An 18,238-nucleotide genomic window follows, 5' to 3' on the forward strand; every position below is an offset into this window, starting at 1 on the left:
TACTGATGACAATTCTACTTTATTTTCCTGAATTGAATTTGATTTCTGGCTTTGGAGAAAGCCAGCTTTTGAAAGAGGTGTTTATTCCTCTAATGAGGAAAGAAGTAACTTCTGTTTAAACTCTTAGAATTCCAGTTGCAACAGCATAGTGTCTTCTGGTTGGATGCTAGAATGACATCTTTTGAGAGAGAAATTACTTTCAAGAGTAATTTCTGCAGTGATAGCAGGGGATTTGAATTATGGCTCTTCGTTCATTATTGCCTGGCTCTGTCTTTCCAGGCCTCTTGGAGTCACTCCTCTTAGAATTTCATCAACTTCTGTATGTAATATTTTACCTGCTTCCGAACTAGTTTAGTTTTTCACTGTTAGAGAATTTCCTACGCTCATGATGTGCTTTGAGCAAACCCATCTCCTTCCCTCTTCTGCACTTCTTTCCCTAGTCACTACCGTTTCCTCCCACCTTTATATACTCCTTTTTAGACTCAGAGGCCACTTAATGCTGCTGGGGTATGTCTGGGAGTAAGACATCTACTGGACATGGTCTAGTCCCTCAGGGGCTGCATCCCTGAAGAGAAAGGGTTCTCCCTCTCCCCAGCAGCTGTCAGTTGCTGGTAGCTCCTCAGGTGGTTGTGGGGTACACAAGGTGTGTATGTGGGGACTTCAGGAGCCCCTCCCTGTCTATCCTGGAGTTTAGCTTTCTTGATCTTATGGAGGTGTTATCCATGCAGTTACAGCCACTAGGAGTTCATGTTTGCAACAGAATTGTCTCATCTGGCAAACATTGTTTCATTGCAGATGTCCACTCTTTCTTCTGTGATGGTTCCTCAGTGTGTGTGTGTGTGTGTGTGTGTGTGTGTGTGTGTGTGTGTGTGTGTATAACATATCTGCCCCATTTAGAGCTGAGCACACCATAATCCCTTATCTTCTGCATGTTGGGCAATTGTGTGTCTCTAAATTAATCATCATAAGGAACTTTTCTGATGAGGGTTGAAAGATGTACTAATCATAGATATAAAGATAAGAACATAGAGGATAGTTTATTATTAGGTCTCTTTTTGTTTTTGTTTTTTTTGAGACAAATTTTCTCTATGTACCCCTGGATGTCTTGGAACTCACTCTGTAGACCAGGCTGGCATTGAACTCAGAGATTTGCCTGCTTCTCCCCCCCCCCCCCAACTCCCCAGTGCTGGGATTAAAGGCGTGTGCCACCACTGCCCAGTTTATTAGGTCCATTTAGTAGAATAATAGTATTAGGTTCTCTTCTAGGGCCAGTGATCTAGCCAGACATGGATTTGGACTAGGTACCAGGCATGAGTTCCATCTTATGGAACAAGCTTTAACTCCAATCAGAAAGTGATTGGTTACTCCCATAACATTTGTACCACTATTGGACCAGCAGGCATATCTTGCCAGGCCAGTTGTTGTTGTAGCTCCCTCAATTCAGAGACTGTAAGACTGTTGTAGGATGCATAGCACCTTCTAGTATGATGACAGTAGGAGTGAAACTTCCAGCTTGGTATCAGTCTGATCGCTCTGTGACTTGAATCCTATGACCCAAGCATGTAGTGTCTTAAGCAATAAGGTCTTACCATCACATTCTGGGGAGTAACAAGAACAATGGCAATAACCTGTAATGTTTAAAATTGTATAGCTGGAAGCAGACTGAATGGATATCTACACAATGTTTTGTTTATGAGAATTTTTAGGAATACCACTTTGTTTCCTTTTACTATACAGTTAATTTTTCATGTTCCCCAGGGTGGCATACAATTCATCCTAAAAAGAACTTGCACTTCAGAGTCAGGCAGATCTGTGTTTAAATCTTGGCTCATTATAGCCTTATATGCCAGATTATTTTATTTTTCAACATTAGTTTTCTTACAAAGAAAATAGTGATAATTTTAATGTTAGAATTAATTGGGATAATATCTATAAAATCACTTTAATGTACCTGCCACAAATTTACACCTATTTTCTTTCCACCTTTTTTTTTTTCCCTCTTTCTCTTGAGACAGGGTCTCATGAAGTATAGGATAGCCTTGAACTTATGTAGCTAGGGATAACCTTGAAGTTTTAATTTTCCTGTCTCTACTTTCCAAATACTGGGATTGCAGCCATGTATTATCACACTTAGTTTTCTTGGGAACTGGGGAATGAACTGATTGATCTCTTCAGGCATGCTATAGGCAAGCCTTCTACCTCTTAGGCTACATCCCTAGCCCACAAATTTGGGTCTCATAAATGTTTCCTGTTCTTTAGTCTTATGTGTAGAGGGATTAAAATATATAAGTTACACTACAGAAATTTTAGCTTATCTTTCCTGAGAAATAGTTACTAAAGCATGATTTAAAGGAAATGAATTTACCCTTCAGCTTTTAATTGTTTAAGTAATATGCAAATACATTTTGGTGTTTTACTGGCAATTCAGATGAAAGTTCTTGCCTATACCCTCTAACATTAGTCCCTCCTCTAATACTGTCATTTAATAGTTTCCATGCTTTGACAGAGCCATTTCTATATAGCTAAATAACACTACTGTTAGTGAGAACGTAAGTAAAAAATGTGTCACTCCTTTGTGACCTGCTTTTATTTGCTCAGTAATAAACTGTGCAAATCTATCTTTGTATGTTATTTTCATTGGTGGTATAATATTGAAAATAATGGAAAAACTACATATTGTGCAATCATTCTTGATTTCTGATTCTGATTCTAAGTCACTGCTTCCATTTCTTTTTTTTTTATTTTGCAGGTATACAATAGTTCTCTAAGATGGAATTGCTCAGTAACAGGGCATATATATATATATATATATATACATATATATATATGTATATATACACACACACACATACATACACACACACATATATATATACACACACATATACACATTTTAATAAGTTATATTTATTTTTGATTATAAAAGTCACAAGTAAACATTTAAAGTAAAAAGTATAAAGGCAAGCTGGATGGTGGCGCACGCCTCTAATCCCAGCACTTAGGAGGCAGAGGCAGGCGGATCTCTGAGTTCAAGGCCAGCCTCGTCTACAGAGTGAGTTCCAGGACAGCCAGGGCTACACAGAGAAACCCTGTCTTGAAAAACAAAACAAAAAAAAACAAGAAAAGAAAAAGTATAAAGGCTACCACTAGGGCTAGTCACAGAAAGATTTTAGTGATTTTTTTTTTTTTAAAGATTTATTTATTATATATACAGTATTCTGCCTGCATGTACACCTGCAGGACAGAAGAGGGCACCAGATCTCATTACAAGTGGTTGTGAGCCACCATGTGGTTGCTGGGAATTGAACTCAGGACCTCTGGAAGAGCAGTCGGTGCTCTTAACCACTGAGCCATCTCTCCAGCTCCAAGATTTTAGTGATTATTTCAGGGAAATTACTATTTGAAGATGATAATTTTTTTTTTTTTTTTGGTTTTTCAAGACAGGGTTTCCCTGTGTAGCTTTGCGCCTTTTCCTGGATCTTGCTCTGTAGACCAGGCTGGCCTCGAACTCACAGAGATCCGCCTGGCTCTGCCTCCCGAGTGCTGGGATTAAAGGCGTGCGCCACCACCGCCTGGCGATAATTTTTTATATAAAATTATATTTGTGTTTTATTGATATATACATATATACACCACATACCCATTGTCTTTGTTTTGTGATTTTAATTTTATTTTGAAATATTGACTTTGTATGAAAGTCATGTGAGATGGCAAAAACAAAAAATGAGAAAGAGGAGGCAATTAAAGGTTCTAAAATTATGAATGCTCTAGCTAAAAGGACCTGAAGGTTCATGAAACTGAATTGATGAGAATTAACCGATTCACTCAGGGTAGTGAATTTTACGCAGTCAGTGGTGGAGTTGAAATTAGATACCAAGTCTGTTAATCTGCTTACTCTGGTATTGCTATGAAGTTAATAGGCCATTGTTCATTTCTATCACTACTGTAGAAACTATTGTTGTTGCTGTAGGGGTAGTTGTTATTGCTATGGAGCAAATTTGTCTGAAAATTTTATGCCCTAAAAATAACCATTGTAATTTGCTTGCATTTTATGGCTTAGAAATTTGGGACTGGCAGCTAGATAGTTCTGTCTTGTGTTATCTCATGTAGTTGCAGCTAGTTTGTTGGCCAGAGCTAAAGTTATCTGAAGGTCAAACTGAGATGGAAATTAAGATGGTTTAGTCACAGGGCTCACAGTTGATGCTGACTGTCCAGAAGGAGCTTTGGTTCTTGATCAGAGTGCTTACATCTGGATCCCGTCAAGGCAATCTCAAGCTGGACTTTAATGGTGGCTGACTTAACGATGTGAGCTAGTTGGAAGTTAGCGTTTCTTTTACTGCCACTGTTAGGTACAGGTAAGTTGCTAGGAGGGGCCCACCCACATTCAATGGAAGGAGAGAAATAAGATCCTACCTCTAGATGAGAGAAATGTTAAGGAATTTATACACGTTTTGTAAGTTCCGTAATCATGATGTGCCATTAGCCGTTCTTTTTCTTGAGTTCTCTTGATATTTGATAATGACTAGGAATTATAGTTAAATAGCATCCAGTAGTTGGTACCTATCCTTTGATAAACACTGTGGATATGAAATATTGTACTAGTAATGACTACTGAACAGTTTTAATAAAGTTTTATGTATAATGACTGTTATTATACATCAAGAGAATGAAAGCTTATATTTAAGATTGGAAAATATTTTGGGAGGGCACTTCAAAATACTGTTTATGTGTGTATATATGAGCATCATGGAGGACAGAAGAAGGTGTTGATACTCTAGACTTGTAGTTATAGGTAGTTATGAGACTCACATTCTTAGGGATACTAGGAACTGAACTCCAGTCCTCTGCAAGAGCAACAAGCACTTGTAGATAGTTGCCATCTCTCCATTGTGTCCCTCCTCGCCCTCTTTTTAAAAGACGGGTCTCACTCTGTAGTCCTGGCTGGCCTGTAACTTCTGTGTAGACCAGACTGACCTTGAACTCAGAGCTGCCCGTGTCTGCCTTCTGACATGGTACACATGTCCCACCATGCCCAGCCCCCTTTTTTGGGACAGGGTGTCTTAGTTAGGATTTCTCTTGCTGTGATGAAACACCATGACTAAAAAGCAAATTCGGAGCTGGGTAGTGGTGGCGTGTGTCTTTAATCCCAGGACTAGGGAGAGAGAGGAAAGGGCTTATTTGACTTACACTTCCTTATCACTGTTCATCATAAAAGGAAGTTAGAAGGACTCAAACAGTGCAGAAACCTGGAGGCAGGATCTGATGCAGAGGCCATGGGGGCTGCTGCTTGCTGGCTTGCTCGGCCAACCCAGGGATGGCACTACTCACAATAGACTTAACCCTCCCCATCAATCATTAATTAGGAAAAAAATGCTTTACAGGCTTGCTTGCAGCCCAGTTTTTATGGAGACATTTTTTTTTTAATTTAAAATTTTTTAAAAATTTTTTATTTTAGATTTATTTATTTATTATGTATACAGCAAGTGTTCGGCCTGCAGGCCAGAAGAGGGCACCAGATCTCATTGTAGATGGTTGTGAGCCACCATGTGGTTGCTGGGAATTGAACTCACGACATCTGGAAGAACAGCCAGTGCTCTTAACCTCTGAGCCATCTCTCCAGCCCTGGAGACATTTTCTTAATTGACGTTTCCTTCTCTCCAATAACTTCAGTTTGTGTCAAGTTGACATAAACTATTCAGTACACAGGATCACTCTGGGTGTCCCTGCCTGTCCTGAAACTCTCTATGTATACTGGGCATGGCAGAGATCTGTCTGTCCCTGCCTCTTGAATGCTGGGATTAAAGGTATACACCACCATGACTGACAGAATCTTACTTTGTAGGTCAGGCTGGCTTAGATTTACTATGTAGTGCAGATTGGCTGGATTCCCAAGTTGCTGGAATTATAGGCATGAACCACCACAACTGGCTTAGAGAGTTGATTTTTACCTTTCTAAAGTGAAAGGGCATGTATTAGAAATTGCTAGTATTCTTTATAGCTTAAAGAACAAAAGGTTTTTAAATTTAATGAAGAGCCAAGTTATAATATTACTATTAATCTTCTGCTAGTCTTTTGAACTTGCCTGTCCTATTTTATTTCTGCTTTTGTTTCTTATTTTTTAATGGGAAATATTATATTAGGACCATTGGCTTGCATGAAAAAAATATCACTGGGAGCTACTTTATTTATTTATTTGTTTTTGGTTTTTCGAGACAGGGTTTCGCTGTGTAGCTTTGCGCCTTTCCTAGAACTCACTCTGTAGTCCAGGCTGACCTTGAACTCACAGAGATCCACCTGCCTCTGCCTCCCAGTGCTGGGATTAAAGGCTTGCACCACCACCACTGCCCGGCTGGGAGGAGGTCTTAAATACAGGCTTACAGCACAATGGGAGAACCCTGGAGGGCAGAAGTTTGCTACAGATGTTTTACAATCTTGCATCTAAGCTGTTAACACCCATTATATAGGATACACAGACAAGGAATTTCCCTTAAGTATTCAGGAGGTTGAAACCTGGGAGGGAATTAGCATAGGGAGGATATCAAGGTCAAGGTCAGCAAGCAAGGTAACAGTTACCCAAAACGGGGGTCAGGGCCCTACAGGTCCCCCTTTTACTAATAAATGAGCTTCTGACTTAGTTTGTGTGGGACGTCAGCAGGTTACTTTACCTGTCATGGAGACGCCTGTCCAGGCCACACAGGCGCTCTGTCTTAGGTTGGTGAGTGCCCTCCAGGCATTACCCGTGGGAGCTACTTTATAAGCACAAAATGTGTTGAGTTGTATTGTGATTCATTTAGAGAGAAAAAGAGGCATTTTCACTCACTCACAAAACTAATGGCATACTTTAAATTTGTATTGTACTTTTTTCAAAACATTTTTGCACATATTACTAGAATGATTAAAATTAATAACTCAGGAAAGAATAGACTATGCAAATAAAGGAGGAAATTGATGAAAGGATGAGCTAGAGTGTAGTGCCTAGATGGAAAGCCTCTTGAATGAGTCACTTTTGCCATTTGAAAATTTCATTAAGGCTTTTAAAACCTGCCCCCACCTCCTTCCTTTTCTTTTTCTCTTATATTTTTAGTGTCTGGCAACTGCAAGTACCATAGCAAATTTGCTTTAGTGTTCATATTGAAATTTAATGAAGCTTGATGATTGGAATTTCTATACTTTTACCCTATAGGCTCACAGATTAGCAAGCCAGCCCTCTCATTATTTCAGTCTGGTAATCCAACAAATTATAAGTAAAAGACAAGAGGACAGTTACATTTTAGTTACCCTAAATCGAGGTAGTTATAGCAATTAAAAAGTATTTCAAAGACTAGGTCTGTAGCTAACTAGTGGGGCAGCTGTTCAACATGCACACTGCCTTGGGTTGATTCCCAACATGTACAGAATCGAAAAAGCCAAAATCGACAAAACTAGAATTTCAAATTGGAAGAGATATCTAATTTAACTTTCAGTTTTAGGATGAAGAAACAGGCTTGAGAAATGGCTCAATGGTTAAAAGCACTGTTCCTCCTGAGGATCGTGAGTTTGGTTCCCACATCCATCTGTCATTCTAGCTCCAGTGGTTCTGAATCTGATGCCCTCTTCTGGCCTCCGAGAGCACTCACACACGTGTGGCATACCTACATACATATAGATAAAATATTTGAATAAGAGAAATAGAGTTGAAACTGCAATAGTTTCTATTTTGGAGTTTTATTTGAGTGAAAATATATATATATATATATAGCAGTCCACTTAATTTTGATCATGTCAGTGTGTTAGGTACTTGTCTCTGTTGTCTCCAGAGTAACAGAACACTGTGTACTCAGCAGTGCTATTTATATACATGATATTTTTTATAATACTACTTTTTATCCCTTTCTTGTATAGCTCATCTGAAATAAGAGAAAATGTTTGTTTGTGCTATATGGAACCAAAAATAAAATCAAGAACACATCTAATAACACATAATTTTTATGAAATACTTTAAAATTTAGTATATATATATATTTAAAATTTGTGACTATCAGATAATCTAGTTCCATAGAAAATCATCGTCAGTCTAATATGTGAGTGGGACTAATTATAATTAGATGTTTCTGAGAGGGAAGAGAGTATGTTGTAGGGTAAGGCATTTTCCTTCTTTTTAGTCAGGATTTGTTATGTAACCCAGCTTTAAGTCTTTGACGCTCCTGCCATGGCCTTCTGAATACTGGGATTACAGGCATGCATCACCGTTCCAGCATACAGATAACTTCTCAAGGGAAGGTTAGCTAGACTGAGGGTCATAAGCAATGTCTATGTGTACCATAACCAGATCATTAGTTTCTGTGACTTTGAGGTACAAATGAAATAAAACTCTTTTATCCCATAACATTATGACCACCTGCCAAGCGGTGGTGGTGCACACCTTTAATCCCAGCACTCTGGAGGCAGAGGCAGGCGAATCTCTGTGAGTTCCAGGCCATGACTGTTACACGTAGGAACCCTGTCTGGAAAAACTAACCAACCAACCAACCAAACTAGCTGCTCTGCTCTTCCAGAGGACCTGGTTGGTTCCCAGCACCCACATGGCAGCCAACAACCCTATGGAACTCCAATCCCGAGGTTTTGATGCACAGAAATACATTCAGACAAAACACCTATACAATAAAATTAAATAGAAAAAAAAATCTTAAACTCAAGGTCCCCCAAAGACCTTGACTCTCGTCTTCCAAGTTATATTCTCTCTCTCTCTCTCTCTCTCTCTCTCTCTCTCTCTCTCTCTCTCTCTCTCTGTCACACACACACACACACACACACACACACACGCAAATGTTAAAAAAAAGCTGGATGTCATGGTACATATTTGTAATCCCAGCACTCCTATATTGAAACGGGAGGCAGAGACAGAATGATCTGGAAGCTTGCAGGTCAGGTAGCCTGTAGTATGCCTCAGCAATGAGAAATCTGCTTCAGCAAGGTTGGAGAAGAGAACTAACTCATAAAAAGTTGTCCACCTGACTGCCACACACAAGTTACAGTGTGCATATATATGCCTGCATTCACATGTGTATCCATTCCTTTCTGTCTGTCTCTGTCTCTTTCTGTCTGTCTCTGTTTCTCTCTCTCTCTCTATCTCACACAGTAATAAAGAAGAGGAAAAAGCATAGTGATGAAGTGATAGATATGGTTCCTGTTTGTCTCCTTATTTCTTTGGAAATATTATTAGAATTGAAGTTTTATAAATGCATTTTAAAGACTACTGACTTGTGCATTGTCAAACTGCATTTAGGAAGAGTATACTACTGTAATGCTATCAACCATCAGTTTGTAGGAGTGCTCATTTCCCACAAGCTCAGATGGTCGTCTCCCTTCCTAGCTGTGTGTGATATCTGCCATGTTGTTAAGTCCCATTCATGAGAAGCCATGTTTCCAGATTTTTGTCTTTGTGTTTGGAACCTGTGTTGTCTTTTTGCATCCCTTTCCTTTTCTTGTGTTTAGATAGAACCTAGGCCTTTCCCAGGCTATGCAAGAGCTCTACTAGTGAATTATGTACCACCCCCATGTTTTCTTTTTGAATGACCTTTTCTTCCTAATTCTGCTTGTCCTTTAGGACTACAAGGCCAGGAATTGTGTGGAACTTCATAACACCTGTCACTTGCTCATGGGTAACCTTTTTATAGGAAGTTTATATCTGAAAACTATGAAGCAGTTCTGTTAGAAGGTGTCAGTACAGTTTAAAGTTGTTGATTCCTTTGCAGTATTTCCTGTATTCCCTGACTTAGGAGTGGTGAATCATAACCTTTAGTTAGAGAGAGAAAAAATCCCTTAGTTCATAATGAAGGTAGCAGGAACCTTTCCAGCTGTATTTTAAGAAGATTGGTTAACAGTAACTACTTGCACTCAGGACCCCTTCTCCAAGAGGCACACCTGTTGCAGCTTTTCCTTTTTCTTTCTCTCTTTTTTTTTTGTTGGTCTTGCTTTCACAGAGCTCTGGCCTCTGTTACTCGTCCTTGGACACAGGGGTCTGCACTGTCTGTACTAGTTAGCTGTCTCATTCTATGGTACGGTCTCAGCATCTTCTGAGACAGTCTAAACCATCCCATGATATTTTCAAATGAAATCCCCAGGTATCAATTATTGTTTATGTACTTCTTTAGCTCTGACGTTGAATAGGTTGTGAGGGACTTGTCCCTTAGTGTTCTCCCTAATTATTCCATTTTATTTGTAATGTAAAGTTTTTCACAAATGTGTGCATCGTAAGTGAGCAGAAGTTGCTTGTATTTTTTAGTGTTTTTCCAAAGCATATTATTATTTTTACAATGTCAATTCCAGCTTCTAATATGTTAGGCTTTTTTTTTTTGGAATTTGATCCTTCCCTTTTCCCTTTTTGTATGTGTGCTATGCATATGTCCTGGTTTGCTTTTTATTCCTGTGTTAAACATAATTACCAGAAAAGTAGGAGAGGAAATGGTTTATTTGGCTTAAACATTCTGATCATAGTCAGCCATTAAGGGAAGTCAGAGCGGGAATTCAAGCAGAAACTGGAGGCAGGAACTGAAGCAGAGACCGTGGAGGAGTGCTGCTTCCCAGCTTTGCTCTACAGGAGTTGCTTAGCTGCTGTTTGTTTCCAGTGCAGGACTACCTGCCCAGCTCGGCACTGTCCACAGTATCTGAACCCTGGGCCTCCTATATGGCAAACATTTGAACCACTCAATTTTCTCCCCAGCCACTCCTTTTTTTCTTTTTTTCTTCTCTCTCTCTCTCTCTCTCTCTCTCTCTCTCTCTCTCTCTCTCTCCCTCCCTCCCTCCCTCCCTCCCTCCCTCCCCCCCCCCCCCCTTGGTTTTTCGAGACAGGGTTTTACTGTGTAGCCCTGACTGTCCTGGAACTCACTTTGAAGACCAGGCTGGCATTGAACTCAGAGAGGTCTGCCTACCTCTGCCTCCAGAGTGCTAGGATTAAAGGCATGTGCCACCATCACCCAGCCTCTCTTTTGTTTTTAGTTTTGAGATAAGGTCTCATGTATCCTAGGCCCAGAATTTGATTTGTTGCCAAAGATAACCTCTCAAGGGCTGATCTTAGTGCCACCAAGGCTAGTTTATGCAATGGTAGGGATTGAATTCAGGGTTTTGTTCATGGTAGGCAATTACTCTACCAACTAAACAAATTCCTCAATATTAGAATTTGATTTTTTTAAAATTTTTTAAATTTTCTATTAATTTATATAGTTGTTTTTTTTTCTTTGTGTGTGTGTGTGTGTGTGTGTGTGTGTGTGTGTGTGTGTGTGTGTGTAAGGTGGTGCACATGCCAGGGCGTGTCTGTGGAGGTCAGAAGTCAAATTACTGGATTAGGTTCTGGAGATTAAAGTCAATTTGTCAGTCTTGGTGACTCTGTCCACTGCATCTCTGGTCTCTAATTTGAATTTCGAGCTCATTTTGTGTCATACTCTATGAAGTCTTTCCTCGATTTGCTTTGGTCTCTCCCTTTCTTTCCTTCCTTCCTATGGAAATTACCCTATTTCTTTAGCTTCTTTGTGCCTTAATGTTATATGCATAAGCTTACAAATATTTTATTTTAGCATTTTGGAATGCTCAAGAGTCTTTCTCCATATGGATGGTTATATTTAATAAAGATATTTTGCTGTGATTTCAATAAATTGCATTAAAACATTTGAAGTAGTTACATAGAAGTGAATTATGTTAGTCAATAGTATGTAAGAATATATATGTTACATTTATATAAAACATACATTTATGAGCATGGCTATGGATAATGTTGACTTTGTTTCTTCCAGGAGGACCAGGACGGGAGTCAAGGCTTGGGCAAGAGAAAGAGGGTAAAGCTAAGCAGTGGCACCAAAGGTATTAATAGTTTGCCTAGATAGGGCTTCACTACATAATCTAGACTGGCCTTGAAACTCACTGTGTGTCCATGTTGACCTTGAACCCACAATCTTCTTGACTTAGCCTCCTAAATTTTACTGGGATGTCAGGTGTGTGCCACTAACCCTGGTTATATTCTCTTTTTTCCTTAAAAATGCTTAAAAACAAAACACTTAATTTTTAGGAATTTCAACTACATAGTGAGACCCAAGACTCTGGGTTTATTTAAATTAACATAAATTTAAAATGTAGATATCTTTGAATTTGATGTTTTCAGTAATATTTACTTTTAACTTCAGATTGTTTTAAATTTGTACCATGATATTATTCTTGTTAGAAATGACAGTTCTAGAATGTCTTATCCAAAAAACTTGGGACCAGTTTCTGATTTTATGATTATTTTCCACGTGTGGATATTTGGGCTATACTTATGCCTGTGCACTATGTGTGTGCCCAGTGCTTGCCGGGCTAGAAGAGGGCATAGGACCCCTTGGAACTGGAGTCGTGGATGATTGTGAGTCACTATATGGGTGTTGAGAATTGAACCTGGGTCTCTGAAAAGGCAGGCAGTACTCTTAACTGCTGAGCCCTTTTTAGCTCCAGTTTTAGAGGTGTTTCTTTTGTTTTTGTTTTTGGTCATTTGAGACAGGGTCTCATTGTGCAGCCTTGGCTGTCCTTGAGGTCTGTGTGCTACTCAAACTGGCCTGAACTCACTGAGAGCCACCTGCCTCTCTGCCTCCTGAGTGCTGGAATTAAAGGCCTGTGCTACTATTGCTACAATGCTTTTTAAATTTTGAAAAACATTGAAAAATTTTTATAAAGTTTTCTAGTTATGTGCTCAAAACATTTCAGATTTTGTAGCATTTCACATTTTTGGTTAGTGATGTCAAGTCTAAACTTGGAAGCAGTAGAAGTTTTAGCTAGATGGCTATGTTTAAGAACAAGTAGTACTACTGGGCATGGTGGCCTACACCTGTAATCCCAGCACTCAGGAGGCAGAGGCAGGTGAATCTCTGAGTTCGAGACCAGCCTGGTCTACCGAATGAGTTTCAGGACAGCCAGGGCTACACAGAGAAACCAAAAACCAAAACCAAAACCAAACCAAACAATGACAGCAAAAATAGTAATACTTAACTTTTGAGTAACTGCTTTATATTAAAATTTTCAGGTTAAATGTTTTGTTTGTGCACTGTGGGAGTTGGTAACAGTGTCAGCACCCCAGTGAGAGGGTATCTGAATATAGGTTCTTTCAGGTGTGTTGGATGGGCTGTTGGATTGCGTGGTAAGGTTTAAATGAGATGAGCAACTGAATTAATGATACATTTTCTCTCTCTTATGCAGATCAATCCATAATGGATGTTTTGAAACATAAAAGTTTTTTAGAAGAACTATTGTTTTGGACAATAAAGTATGAGTTCCCCCAGAAGATGGTAACTTTCTTACTTAACATGCTTCCAGATCAAGAGTATAAGGTACCTGTTCCTTCCTTTTGGAACTTTGCTTTCATTGTTTTTTGTCCTTATATTGTTTTTTTTTTTTTTGTTCCATTTCTGAGCTGAGACTCATTATAATGTGACTACAAGGATATACCATGAAAGGGCATCGGTTATTCTGTTTCTTGTTCAAGTCTGCTCAGAGTACACAGAATCTAGCTTTCCCTCAAAGTAGCATTACTCAGCAGAATTCCAAAGCATTGCCATTTTTGAATTTAAATTTTAAAACAATTAGAAATACTATGGTTTAAGACTATAAAATTTTACTTGCTCACAATTACACACCAAATTTTTGAAAAATTATCTTTGTTCTGTGAGCTCTACAATAAAATCTAAAGCCTTAGCTAGAAACTACTAGAGTAATATTACTAAACAAGTGAGTTTTGGGTTCCAAACGAGTGAAACTAGGTGTGAAGGGAATGATGGGAGAGGAACAATAATAAAATAATTCAAGAAGCAAGTAGTATGTAAAGTGTCAAGTCCTCTGAAGAACAATGACAAGGTTCTGTGAGAACTTGTAATGGAGTGATTGAGTTTAGATCATGGAGTTAGCACAGATTAGTAGCTGCTGGTTACATTGCTAATGGGAGAATAGTTACTAACTCAAATACAAGTGTAGGGAGCTATGGTTTCTAGTTCCAGAGGATGTGGACCCACCTCTGAGCACTACATGGTTATGGCAAAATGACCTAGCCCAGTATATGAAAACAGTAAAGCATGCAATGGCCCTGTTTGCATTAGGAGAGACACTCTCAAGTAGCACTATTTTGTCTTTATGCACACTAAAAAGTGCAATCGAAAAGGAGATAGCGCCAACTGTAATTTATACTACACAGCGTTTGGTCAGACTGCTGGTCAGCTTTCAGAGCAGGTGGGGCAACTATTTCTAGTAATGTTACTGTGGGGGTTTCTAGCTAGGACTCTAGATTTTACTACTGTAATTCTCACAGAACAAGGATAATCAGGGCTTCTCTGTGTAGCCTGCCTTTGAACTCACTTTGTAGACCAGGCTAGCCTTGAGCTCAGAGATCCCCCTGCTCCTATCTCTTGAGTGCTCGGACTAAAGGTGTGTGCTACTACCTTCTGGCTAAAGATACTTTTTCAAAACATTAATGTAATTTTAAACAAGTAAAATTTTATATTCTTTAACCAGTTTGTAATTGTTTTAAAACTTAAATAGGTTAACATTTTTATTAACTTTTTAAAACTATCCAAGTATTTTACTAATGTTTGAAAAAAGGTATAATGCGACTTAAAATTATCATTATTTAATTACCTTTTCATTTATCTTGCATAGCATCATAAGCTACTAATAGCTTTAAAAGCTGATTATAATATGCAATGTAGAATACTAACAGTAGTTTAAATTTGGAGTTAAACTGATTTTTTTTTGCTATTTAAAATTTTTACAGGTTGCTTTTACAAAAACTTTTGTTCAACATTATGCTTTTATTATGAAAACACTGAAGAAGAGTCACGAGTCAGACACAATGTCTAACAGGATTGTGCACATTAGTGTCCAGTTGTTCAGCAATGAGGAGCTCGCCAGACAGGTGACAGAAGAGTGCCAGCTCCTGGACATTATGGTCACTGTGCTCTTATACATGATGGAGAGTTGCCTTATTAAAAGTGAGCTGCAAGGTAAACTCAGAATAATAGTCATTTGTTCGTTAGTAGTAACTTTTATGCAACAAGTTCTAAAAATACTTTGTATCCTTAAAGATAATTTAAAAAATACTGTAAAAGTAGTGCATGTTTAGAAAATAAGTATTTGACAATTTGTAGTTAAGTGTAGAGAAAAAGTTAAAATCATTCCTAGTTTAGCCATTCCCAAATAACTTCTGTTAACATTTTGCTGTATTTTTATATTTTAATTAATTAATCAATTAAAAAATTTTTTTTGAGACCGAGTTTTTCTGTGTAGCGCTGGCTGTCCTGGAACTCACTCTGTAGACCAGGCTGGCCTCAAACTCACTGAGATCTGCCTGCCTCTGCCTCCCAAGTGCTGGGAGGCATGCGCCACCACGCCCCACTCAGTGCCTTTATTTTCAGGATGAGAACTTAAGTCCTTGGAAAGTTAAGTCATTTACTGTTGAATTTAACAGGTGACAGGTGACAAGTGCCGAGAAGGATTTCATGTCTCCTGATGTCAGAGCTTTCATTCTGTACCAGTACACAGGCAGGACCACACTGAAAGACTGGGTCTTCACTTCTTGACCCTCAGAGCTAAACCTTAAAAGAAGTGGGCAGGGGAGATGGCTCAGTGGTTAAAGCTCTTGCCACAGAACGTAGCATGAGGGCGAGAGTTAAGATCCTCAGAACTTGTATAAACACCAGTGGGTTTTATGGTGGCCCTCCAGAGGTCAATGCTATATGGCTTTCTGCTTACAGATTGGCTTGACTTGCTGGCCAGTGAGCTCTAGGGAGCCAGCTGTGCCCAGCTCCATCTCTTGCCCTCCTCCTGCATGGCTACACCTGACTTTTCATGTGGGTACTGGGATCTTTCCAGGCCTGCATGTTTTTGTAGCAAGCACTTCACCAGCTGAACCTCTTCCAAACGACCCCAGTAGCTCCTTAACTCACGGTGTGACTCTTCCCTCCTATTGTAGGTACAGAGAAAGCGCTATTATATTATTGAACAGTATACTATAGTTTTAAAAAATATGGAACACTTCACGAATTTGCGTGTCATCCTTGCTCAGGAGCCATGCTAATCTTCTCTGTATCATTCCAATTTTAGTATATGTGCTGCCAAAGCGAGCACTAAACAGTATACTATTGATGTTAAACAATATACTTCTTTTGCTTTTTAGAAGAAAATTAAAAAACTGGTATGGTTTTTTACTTTATGTAGCATGGCCTTTGAGTGTTAGCTGCATATTTCATAGTTTCTTTTTCCCTTTTTGAGAGAGCATCTATCATCTTTCATCTGTATCAGTGGTATTCTCGACAGAATTATACTTAATAAAAAGATTAAAAAAAAACAAAGTGGTGCTTAGATTCATAAAGTAGAAAACTTAGAATTTAGAAACTATATATATATACATACATACACACATACATATGTATATATTTATACACACACACACACACATATATATATGCATATGAATGTTGTGTACCCATTTTAGTGTATACAAGTGTGCCTGTGCATGCAGAGATCTGAGAGGATGGTGAGTGCCTTCTGTCACTCTCCACCTTATTTCCTTGAGACAGTGCCTCTCACTGAACCAGAAGTTCACCATTTCAGCTAGGCTGGCTGACTGCTGTGCTCTTGGGATCCACCCGTCTTTGCCTCTCGGTGCTGAGGTGACAGACATGTGCAGTCATGCTCAGCTTTTTACATGGGTGCTGGATATTCAAATTCACGTCTTCATACTGGCCGAAGTGGGTTCTTGGTCACTGAACTATCTCCTTAGCCCATAAAGTCTATTTTCTTGACTAACTGATTCAGCTGTTCTTCTGTATAGTTTGCATTTGGCTTTTAAAGAGGAGTATTCAGGAAAAAGATGTGTGAGTTTGTCTCCTATTTGTTTTTCAATAACTATTGTATTGAAACTGTTCTTCATAAAAACTGTGTGACTCATGTGCCTGCAGGTTAAGTATGTCACATCAGTTACATTATCTCCCAGCCAAATTCTAAAGCTACAGTTAGCAACCTTTAACGCTTTGCAATGATTTTTAAAATCACCTTCGGTAATAACATACCATTTCATAATACATATTTTTGCTTTTCTAAAAGTACATAAAATTTGTACATATTTATGTTAACAGTATTAGAATGTGCCTAAACTTTATTGAGTAGCTACAGATACTACAAGATCTGTTTTTAAAATTTTTAACTATTTCAAATAGCTTCTGTTTAGCTTTTGTATGAATTGTTACTAGGCACTATTCTTTTTTATTTAGTTTCTTACAGTACTTGAGATTAAATCCAGAACCTTTCTGTGTTAGACATATGTTTTACCACTGAGCCAAATTCTTAGCTTCTAGATAACATTTAAAAATTTCTTTATGGTTAAATGTTAAAGACAATACAGTGGGAATTCACAATGCCACAGCAACAGCTAAAGAATAAAAGGAAAAAGCCTTCTAGTGGTCCAAGATCCCTATTTTATATGTTTACTTTGTTATATACACATTTATTTTGTATACTTTTAGATTTCTACTGTAACTCATTTTTCATGTCTCTGAAATTTTTTAATTTGCCTTATGGAACAGTTTGTGTAAAATAGAATTTATAACTGTGCAGCATATAGCTATCTATAGAAATGTCTGCAGATACTGATAACCACTGATTGATCTTCTATCTTGCAAATCTGACTACATATTGGAACATATGCTTTGGTTATTTGCATTGTCTCCAATATGTAATGTGCATAGGAAAACCCCCACCAAGCTTATGTCCTTTTCCATTATCCCATGTGAGTGTATATGTATGTACATGGACATGTGAGTATGTGTCTTGATACACTGACAAAATTGCCCAGCCCTCAAGCCTCCAGGTTATCTTGACTTCTGGTTTGCTCGTTACTCCTACAGCAAACATTTGGTCTGTCTCTCTCCATCTCTGTGCTCACTATTACTGCAGTCCAGACTCTTGCTCTCTGTGGCTGCCTCTAGTCTCTGGGTGCTGTACAGCTGACCACATTCTTTCTCTTACCGTTCACTCCACCCCAGTGACTTTACCAACTTTTCAAATCAACTCAACCCATTGACATTTATGCCATTGCCTCTGTATACCATCCGTCCTCTACGTTCTGTCTAAGTGATTGTAACTTTCCTCTAACTTCAAGAATATCATTGATTCTCTCTCCCTAGTTTGTCTACTGAATCCTAATTCATGTTTCGTAGAGTAGCTCTTAGTTTAAATGCTACTCAGTCAAGAG

The 18,238-nt window shown here is 38.6% G+C and overlaps 1 protein-coding gene and 1 non-coding gene across 5 annotated transcripts in view; one reads left to right on the top strand and one right to left on the bottom strand.

Moving 5' to 3' along the window:
- The window catches only part of Ubr3 (ubiquitin protein ligase E3 component n-recognin 3), a 159,124-nt gene that overhangs the window by 34,218 nt on the left and 106,668 nt on the right, over positions 1 to 18,238 (top strand). For all 4 annotated transcript variants that reach the window (XM_059260641.1, XM_059260643.1, XM_059260642.1 and 1 more), the window contains 3 exons: positions 11,769 to 11,835; positions 13,198 to 13,328; positions 14,762 to 14,990. In XM_059260641.1, coding sequence (XP_059116624.1) covers positions 11,769 to 11,835; positions 13,198 to 13,328; positions 14,762 to 14,990 — 427 coding nt within the window. The remainder of the gene's footprint in view (positions 1 to 11,768; positions 11,836 to 13,197; positions 13,329 to 14,761; positions 14,991 to 18,238) is intronic.
- Positions 16,007 to 16,113, bottom strand: LOC131910213 (U6 spliceosomal RNA). Its single transcript, XR_009379064.1, has one exon. It is a non-coding gene; the product is annotated as a U6 spliceosomal RNA (small nuclear RNA).

This window comes from Peromyscus eremicus, chromosome 4, assembly GCF_949786415.1.
Source record: "Peromyscus eremicus chromosome 4, PerEre_H2_v1, whole genome shotgun sequence".
Taxonomy (NCBI): domain Eukaryota; kingdom Metazoa; phylum Chordata; class Mammalia; order Rodentia; family Cricetidae; genus Peromyscus; species Peromyscus eremicus.